Here is a 9,821-nt window from a genome sequence, read left to right as displayed (position 1 = left end):
CTTTAAACCCAGACGCTGTGCACTGACACAAAAGATTAACTGGCCATATTCCTACCTGCAGCTAGTAGCAATCACATGAAAAGGAAGACTGCTTAAAACGTGGCCCACATTCATACTCATGCTCACCAGTGGTGCCAGCAACTCATCCTAGCAATGGGGAAGACTGCCATAGACTAGAGCACCCTCAATGCCAACATGTTACTACTTCTTGTCTGTCTTTCTGACAGAAGGCATCTATGTTTACAGCACATCAAAGCGTCATCGTCAATTCATGGTGCTGAACTGCCCCAGCCTCAACACCCTTGAGAAGATCAGTCTTAGTCCTGGGCTTTTTGAAACAGTTTGCTCCTCCATGTCTCTGCTTATTAATTAGAAGATAGCAAACCATGTTAAGCCCAACACTAAGAGCCACTACTACTGTTACATTGGATTTGGGTATGTTCCTGAAATTAATGCATCAGTGCACCTCTCGGAAATACAGAGTAATGCAAGAACTCGGTATGTAAGTAAACCAATAAACATCTATGCAAGGAAAAGATGTCAGAGTCATTTACATTCTAAATAAAGACCAGCCAAAAGGGCACACTCAACAGGTTCAGAGGTTTGCACAGTGCTTATTATGAAAGAACTCCATTAAGCTCGTTTAACTATTGCCCTGTTACTGAAAGGATTGCACTTCTAGAGAAAGTCATCACTGGTAGTTTTTTAGAATTTTTGCACAATTTAAAGGCCTTTTATAGTGAGACTGCTTTGAAAACCATAGCACAAATTTTGCCAGTCTTAACCTCCACGATGACCAGCACATTTTATCAGAAACATATCTGAAACACATTTATGTGTATTACATACCTAACATAAAAATGAAGACAGATGACAAGTTAGTGGTAGTGCCTATATTGCTGAAGAAATGTGTAACTATATGTTTAATTCCATAATATCAAAATAGTTGTAGCAGCCAAGATATTGATCATTAAATGGCAATTACATGTGAGCTGTTCTCAGATATATGCTAGTTATGAGTTATAAAGTACATAAACTATGCTGTACCTGTGGGAAAAAAATATGTTTTCTTCAAAAGACTTTATGTAAGGAGAACTAATAGCAATATGGTGTTGTTTTTAATGGATCAGTTCACAAAGACAGTGCTTTCCATGGAGCTGGATTGCTTAGCATGTACTTTTACATTTTTTTATAAGGAAAAGGTATAGGTGTAATGACCTCCCTGGAAAAAAAGCAGAGTACGTACGTTTCAGTAATAACATAAGTAAACTACAGTGTGATATTATTTATCCAGGCTGATCACAAGAACTTGGCTTTACAAGTTTGTTTAGTGCATCTAAAATTTTGCTTTATCAGAGAGCTTCAAGGGCACATGCATTTATCCTTGGGAAACAGAACTGGGGCAGAAAGAAATCAGGTTGAACACAAGGCCACCAAAAGAAAAAAATCCCAGCAACCAAAAAGAAAAATTAACCTGCAGTCTTAATACATAACTCTGTTTAAAATGTCAGCCAACATTTCAAAAGACATTCATTAAACATAATTTTGAATAAGCAGTATTGTTTCCAAAATAATATACAATAGGTGACAGCTAACAGATCTGGTTAAGAGAACTATTGAGACTGTAAATCTACAACAGCAAACACAACTGTTTTGAACTATACAGTGGCCAGCTCTGTCTACAGAAAAATGAAATTATTCAGATTCTTCTACTGTCTGGAAATCATGTGTAAGTATGTACAGTGCTCATAACACTGCAATCTCATTCTTGAAGCATAGAGAGTAGATCTCAGGACTTCATGTCACAACTCTGTCATTGGATTCATAAAGCACGGGCAAACCACCTCACCTCTGTGACTGCAGTGGCTTCCCCGCTAGCACCCAGACTATTTTATGTTTAATGGTCTTACAAAAAAATGAGCCACTTGTAAATAGGAAACCACTGAATTTCTAAGTCCTATTCAAAATTTATTTTTTCAAAGTCCAAAGACATTTCATTCCAAAAAGAAAGTCACTTGGTACTAAGGATGTGTGATACATACTGGGACACCCTCCTGTGCAAGAGAAATTGAACGGGAAATTTTCATGCACACGAAAATTGTACTTTGCACTTAAAAAGCCCATACCTAAATTCTCCTGGACATCATGAAGTGTACATCTAACTTAATTGTTAAAGTGCAGATTCATCATATTTAATCTGCACCCAAAGCATTAACATCACCTGAGCAATTAAGATTCCAGAACGTGAGAGTTTCTGTTCAGTGCTTCCCATGATGGGCCTTCCAATGCTAAAAATCCAAAGTACACAACAAGTAAAGCCCAGCAAGTTATGAGCACTTGCTCATAGCTAAGGCTGTGACGGTCACTATAAAACATGATTTCTCTGAAGACCAAGGCATCAGTAATAATGCAAAGTATGCCATTGTGTTAAGCAATTTACTGACGATGATTAAACAGCATTTATGGAGTAGGTGCAGTTTTACAACTGGGGCTTAATTTATGTATTTAAATCTTTGGCAAACCAAAATACTTGTGAAAATTAGAATAATCACACCTCATTATAGCATGGGAAGCCTGAAATTTCTGAAACCTTGTACATATTCCCCACAATACTGTGCCTGAGACACAAGGCTTTTGAAAAATGTGTAGGCAGACACAATACTGTAGGTACTAAATACGAGTTCAACATTTTTTCTTTTAACTGCAAAGCAAATTTGGACTTGATAATGCTTCTGGGTAAGCTGCTCCTCCTTCCCACCACTCGGCAAATTCTGTACTCCAGCTCCCAGCCCAGTATCCAGTGAATTAAAGGCTTTGAATAAACAGGTTTTTCCTGAAAGGATGTTACTGTACGTTGCCCTGATCACCGTCTACAGCTTCACCGGGGAACAGTAAGAAAAAGCTGGAAAAGTTAAGTGACGCATAACACAGGAGTTTTTTTGGGGAAGGGAGCACTTCTGGTTTAGTAAAAAAAAAAAAAAAAGTTCAAGTTTAAGTGTTAGAAATTACAAACCTTTATACAAATTTCCAATAACATGACTATTTTAGCCACACGTTAAGGTGTTGGTTTTTTCCCTAGAAATTATTTTCTACAATATCTTGCGTTCTCAATCTTTACGCTGGGCTGCTAAGTATGCAATTTTCAAAGCAAAATGCTTAATAAGAGTACTCCTTTTAATCTTAGGAAAATACAAACATAATTCAAATAGCTTCTAACAAAAGCTCTCTTTAAAAAGAAACCCTGAGGTCAAAAACGCACAGGAGGGCCAAAGCCAAAGTACTAACGTCAGTAGTGAGTTTATAAAACAAGAACAGTGTTAACTTCCACAGTACTTAACTCGTGCATGTCATACCACATTAGAGTGCTTCTAATTCCACAGATCAGTAGCTGTGGGGAACAGCATACAAAACACTAATTGCTACACAGCTGATGTAGCTGTAGAAAAATGGGTGAACAGACATTTAAAAATCCAACTTCAAGGGTTTATTGTTTTAAAATCATAGCTTGACATTTTTTGGAATAATTGCTGTAGTTAGAATAAAAATAAAATTCTGCAAAACTTGCAAAACAAGTAGCCTCATTTTATGCAACCAGCCATCATGATTTATGAAAAGGTTCCTCAAAAACAAAGAACAAATATTAAAATAAAGAGGCATGGTAAAGAAATTTATTTGCAAAATTCCTTCAAGAGGAGAGACTGGCAAATGCATTCAAGAGTTTATTTTTTAATTCCAGTTCCCCGTGAATTTGTTTAAGGCACTTATTAAATCAACTCATTTCTATGGGCAAACAAATCATGACGTATAGCTCAGAATTAAAACACATTCTGTAATCACGTATGTGTTTTCTCAAGCATTCCATATCTGACTGGGGAAAGAGAAAGCCTCTCTGGCACAGACCTTCAATGGATTTGGAAGGGGTTATATACCTGGAAACTAGCCACTGTAGAAGAAAGGAAAAAACATTTTGAACAAGTGGATATAATGAACTGCTCTCATGTACAAAATTCTTTGAAATGGGCAGTTATTTTCAAGCCTGATTCCAGGAAGAAACACAAATTATTTTTAAGCATTTTTACAGAAAGCTGAACACTGCTGCTTAACTTGCTTGTGCCTTCAAAGGCCAATTTAAAAAACATCATCACACATTTGAAGATGAGATCTGGAAACCTGAAAATGCCTATCAAAGCAAGATTTATGCATTGCATAACAGGCAGGATGTTCCATTCTCATGAGGAAGTGCAAGTACATAGCAAAAGGAAAGCCAAAACAATCTAGAGGGCAATGCTGCAGTAAAACGCAATTACTGAGCACTCAGTTTGTCAGTGCTGCTGGGAGAGAAGTAGAAGGAATTATTTGAGAAATCAGTAACTTTGTAAGAGGCAATAGTCACAGTCAAAGCATTTCCATTTATTAATTCTCAGGGAAGGCTGTTATATCCAAAAGGCTTTTTTTTTTCTTTTCTTTTTTAATTCAGGAACCATTTTTTCATTTGGAGATCATTTCCTTTTCAAATGAATGCACAAAGAACAATGGCTTTTCTCTTTTCAAAAGATCTTTGAAGAGGGAAGCCTGCCCAGTGGCTAAAGCACAATATCAAAACTTAATTTCATTAACAGATCTGGTAACAGTCTTCTCTAACCTTGCTTCAGTTCCATCCCTGCAACAAGAGGTTCCTACAGACACGTTACTTCTGAAATGCTATGGGACAGAATTCCAAACAAAAATCACTTACAACAAAAAGCACAATGTTTTGCATGCAGCTCTGAATATCCAGCACACAATCATCAAATTGCAAGATTATCAAATAGATCACCACAGTACATTCCTTTCACCTGCACCATCTGGAATGCCCATCTCATCAGAGGCATCTAAGGGCCATGGGCAGAAATATTTAACTGAGCAGTAGTTCACATTAGTGGCTCCTGAGGACATTATGCAATGTTGTCCTGTCCAAAAAGGAAACGAGCACTTACACTTGGTTACCCTAAAACTTCCATATAAACAGACTTCTGTGTTTCACCAGGCTTTAGAATAGAGACAAGCTCTAAGGAAAAAAGAAAGTGATCCCAATATACTTGCACTTTCTGGTTTGCAGCTTGCCTTCTAAAGAAACTAATTTTCACTAGATTGCGGCAACACTTGTTAATGATTTAAGCAGCAAAACATAAATATTAAATGAAAGGGATAGTTGTCTCAAATTACTCCATTATGTTGCTGCTGCAAAGACAGCTTTCAATTGTTTCCTAAATAGGAATCTAAGAAGATTCTAGTAACAAAATAGCCTTGTCCAGTACATGATTGCATCACCAAGGATACTTTTATATATATGCATGAGCACAAATATACAATAAGCAAAACTTCTGCTTTAAGTCAGGCATACAATCACCATAACCAAGAAAAAAATCAAGACAAAGGTCAAGTTTTACATCATTTGTTTCCAGTGATTAAAAAAACCAGTATGCTCTCAACACACAAATGACTAAATGACCAAAGGAGCTGAATATTTTATACAAAAAAAAAAAAAAAAAAGTTCTAAACAGCAGTTGTCCAAGATGGCTTCAAAATTAATCAGCATCTCTCTAGGTCTGCAGTGCTGAAGTCCTGTTTTGCTGCCCTGCCCTTTTCTTCACAGAAGCAGTAGTAACAGACTGGAAAGGGCTTAACTCCCAACGCTTCCCCTTTCTTGGCATGGAGGAGTGTCAGACTTGGTCTTGACATGTACAGCTTCATCTTAGTGTTTACGTAAACAGATACCAACATGCTACACAAAAATTATTTCTTTACAGTGATCAAAATCCACGTGTCTCGTATTTTTAGAACACAACCCAGAAGTCAAGGTTGTGACAGTTTCCTGAAATTTCCTTAATGTCAAACCAAGCACATTTCTATTGCTGAGTATACATTTGGGCCTTATACACAGCAGCAAGGACACACTTGATCTCATTCTGTCACTCTGCACATCAGCTATGTGTCAGGGTACAGAATGAATTAAACTGTGAGCCAAGTCTCGCTGCAGTGAGGCTGAAAAAAGACCGGCTCCAGCTGTGTCCCTTTTCCTAATGGTTTCAGTGTATAAATTGGGTATGCTGGACACAGGTTCATTATATTAATTACAAATCCTGACATTAAAATCAATTATTGCTATGCATTCTAAATTTACAAGGGCTCTATCTCATATTGGACCAGCTAGTAGCTCTGCAGTAGAAAAAAGGTCTCTAATGGAAAGTTCTTGCCAGCAGCTGCTCTGCTGTCAGAAGGCTGCATACGCAGGCCCTGCAAACCAAACAGAAACTGAACAGTCTGCAAAGGAGAACTGAACTGTTCCTGTGTCTGAATCCACAAAGTCACTATAAAATGTATTCCTGTTTCTTTAGGGTGGTTTATAACATGAGACGCATTGCACAGTTTTTATCTGCAGATCTTTTAAATTATTTTAAAGTAGGTCACCCTGGTTCTTACAGCATGGCCAGAAATAGCATGATCATTTGGAAATTTTTGCTTTTGCCCTCTTCTGAAGATCTTGAAAAACAACCCTCTAAATGTAAAAGAACTCTTGAGTGTTTGAATTCACCTTAAAGGAGTTTACAAAAGGCACATACACATAAAAGCTACATTTAGCTCATGGTCAGGTGAAGAGTACTTCTATTTTAATTTTTACTTCAAAAGGTTCAGCATTATACAGTTCTTGTCCAACTTGCAAATTCATAAAGAGTCAGCCTAGAAGACAAGGTGAACTGCCAGACAACCTGCTCCTGCCAGGATAGGGCCAAATTAAAATACAGGAGACCACCAACTGACACTAGTCCAGATCTATTTTTGGTGATGATTTAACAGCCTGTAACCAAAATATGCTGCCATGACTGAGGAAAGCAAACTGAGTTGATTACCATAATGTAAAAACCCCCTCAAGTTTCTAAACAATGCTACAAAAATTAGGTGTCACTGCAAGTCCATATGCTACTGTAAAACAAAATGAAATGACTTGTTCTCCGATGTGGTACATTCTCAAATACTTCAGAAGGCTTCAGATCTTTCATACTTCACCAGGCAGCGCTTTTTTCTCCTTACTCCTTTTTGTAGATATAGTTGCTATGTGTTAATTACATTTGTTCATTAGCTCTTTCTGAAAGTGTCTAAGTATCAAGCTGAAAGAAACTGGCGAATATAGATGTCTGGTGGGCAACAGATATTTATAGGACCACCACTACTAAAAAAAACCCAAACCACATGATTCACAGCTCGCAGCATAATTCACACTGACATTTCAAGTTAGCCATATATTTGGTTTAGTTGCAAGCACAGAAGTCATACAGTCAGATGTTACTGTTCAAACACCCAACCTTTCCCATGGCATTTTAATATGCTCACATGTTATTTTTCTTAAGGATATAACAGAGTATGCTCACCTGAAAAGGAAAAATGTTGTCAGCTCTATTCAAACTGTCTTCCATCCACGATTTTGGAGCAAAGGCAGAGCTGGGTCGGGCGTATTTCTGCAACTGGATATGATTACTTGCAAAATTCTTCTTTAAGGGGGAGATGGAGTTCAAGGGTGTTATCCCTCCGTTCAGTCCCCGGCGGTGGTCTCGACCTTGGGACCCACCCCACCCACCATATCCACCGCCACCAGGGCTCCATGAAGATGGTGTAGGCGATGGACTTTGGTAGCTGCTCCATGGAGAAGGTGGCTTGTTAAGATTATTAGCCAAATGAGGCAACTGATTAAAAGCAGCATTTCTATGTGTGAATGGAGGTGGATGAGGACTTGCCGGAGACCTCCTCTGTTGCTGATGCTGATTGTGATGATGCTGGAAATGGGGGTGATGAGGGTGGTGTTGAGAGAGGGGTCCAATTTGGGGGGAAAAGCTACCACCAAAGCCAGGGCTGACATGATGTGGAAAATTCTGAAACAGCAGAGCACCGTTATTAGCCGAGGCAGTAGGGACCCCTCCCTGGTGAAAAAAACTTGCATCTTCATTGATTATTGTAGAAGAAGATGGAGCTATAGCTGCAGACCAGTTACTAAAACCAGTCAGAGAAGATGCAGTGGATGTCAAGGGCTGCGTCGAAGTACCTAGCCCTGAAGCCTCTTGATAATCAAATCCTGTTAATACCGGCGATTCTATTCTTATTTTCTCCTTCCCATTGCCATTCTCTGAAGAATTATCGCCCTGATTTTCTTCAGGTTTAGCTTTCTCAGGTTCAGAGAGCATGCCTGCTTCCTGGCTTTGACCAGGGGAAAGCTGCTGTTTTTCTAGGGACTCTTGCTTTTCCTGTTGCTGAGTTTTAGATTTTTCTGACCCCAGAATCTCATCCTGAATATTATGGGCAGCTGGAGCAGGAAAGAGCCAAGCTGACCCAGCACTACTGCCATTGGCAGCTGTGTTATTATTTATAAAAGCAGCAGGGCTGGGGGTTGCATTTTGATGATGGTGTGGAGGCTGCAGATGTGGATGAAATCTGACTGGAAAAGCTGACTTATTTCCAGTGTTGTTTTGCACTAACACTCCAAACCCGTAATCCCCCATTTATTTTATTTAGGGTTGGAATCCTCCCTGTAAGAACAAGTTGATGTTTAGTGTTTACCTCGTCCTCTTCAGAGGCAAGATTAGCAAGTATCCTGGTTTTAGCTAGATATTCCAGTTTCTCCCTCCACGCTATTTATTTCCAACTTGGATAAAGATTTTTTTTTTTCTTCAAAAGATAGATCTTTTCAACTATTTAAATGGGTCAATTTCTGTCTGTTTCCTTCCTTTGGCCAGGAGGAAGGGAAAAATAAATCTTTGGTTCACAAAACAAGAGGTTTCCTTTTTCTAAAGGAAATGCACAGCAATGAGAGAAAAAGCTTCTGGGGAATAAGGATAAAGAGATTCTAACTATCTTGTTTTATTCCTCCTCAGCAGCCTTGACTCGCCCATAAATGAGTTAAGAGGGAAGGAAAAAAAAATATACAATGACGTCTGGTTCCCTGACCCCTTGGCAGCAAAAAATAGATTTAAATCTGGAATAATTTAATACATCTCTATAATCTAATATATATTTGTGTCCTGTTCAAAAAGAGTCTTTGCTGTGGGTAAGGGGAAAAATTTACCTCAGGATGTCAGCATTCAGAAGGGTGAAAAGGGGGAGTGAGTTGCAGAAAAGGCTTTTTCCCGTTCTGCCGGGTTTAACCTATTATACTTAGTAATAATATACACTCTGTGCGTGTGTGTGTATGCGCGTGTGCGGTTGTTTAAAGGGGTAAGATCTTATCTCAGGAAATTAGTATTCTCTGTGTGTTGGGTGGGGAGTGAGTTGTGCAGGAGAAGGGTGGATTCTTGATGCTGCTTCTTTTGGGCTGGGTTTCTGAGCTCGCCAGACTCGCTTCTTATTTATGATCCAATATTTGTGTGTCCTTCATACGAGTCCTGGCTGTCCGAAGAGGAAGATTTTCATCTCAGAAATCAGCATTCAGCGCTCGGGAAAAGGGAAGGGAAGGAGGAACAGCGAGTTGTGCAGGAGGAAGGGGAAGGAGATTTTCTTGCTCTCACAGCTGCCGGGAGGGTGGTTTCTGGTGCGGGGCTCGCCTCCTTCCACCGAGATACGCGGGGTCCCTGCAGACGAGCGGGCCCACGGCTGAGGGGCCGGGGATACGCGGATATGCCGTTTTCCTCCTCAGGGACCCGGCATCCAGCGGGGCAGGGGCGGGCGGCGCAGGCAGGCTCGGCTCGCCAGGCCCCGGCTCTCTCTGGGATGCCCCCGCGGTGTCCCCCCTCCCTCGCAAGAGTCCTGGTGTCGGGGAAGGCAGGAGGGGATTTTTTTTACCTCAGGAGAGGAGC

At 39.7% G+C, this 9,821-nt stretch overlaps 1 protein-coding gene across 1 annotated transcript in view; it reads right to left on the bottom strand.

Annotated features, from left to right (window-relative positions):
* Positions 1-9,487, bottom strand: part of CPEB4 (cytoplasmic polyadenylation element binding protein 4) — a gene marked incomplete at its 3' end in the record, with an annotated part of 12,287 nt that extends 2,800 nt beyond the window's left edge. The window contains exon 1 of the mRNA XM_008938533.1: positions 7,410-9,487. Coding sequence (XP_008936781.1) covers positions 7,410-8,531 — 1,122 coding nt within the window. The remainder of the gene's footprint in view (positions 1-7,409) is intronic.
* Positions 9,488-9,821: the final 334 nt, after the last annotated feature.

This window comes from Merops nubicus, unplaced genomic scaffold, assembly GCF_000691845.1.
Source record: "Merops nubicus isolate BGI_N331 unplaced genomic scaffold, ASM69184v1 scaffold43074, whole genome shotgun sequence".
Taxonomy (NCBI): Eukaryota; Metazoa; Chordata; class Aves; order Coraciiformes; family Meropidae; genus Merops; species Merops nubicus.
Note: the sequence above shows the minus strand (reverse complement) of the source record. Positions and strands in the feature narration are given on the sequence as shown.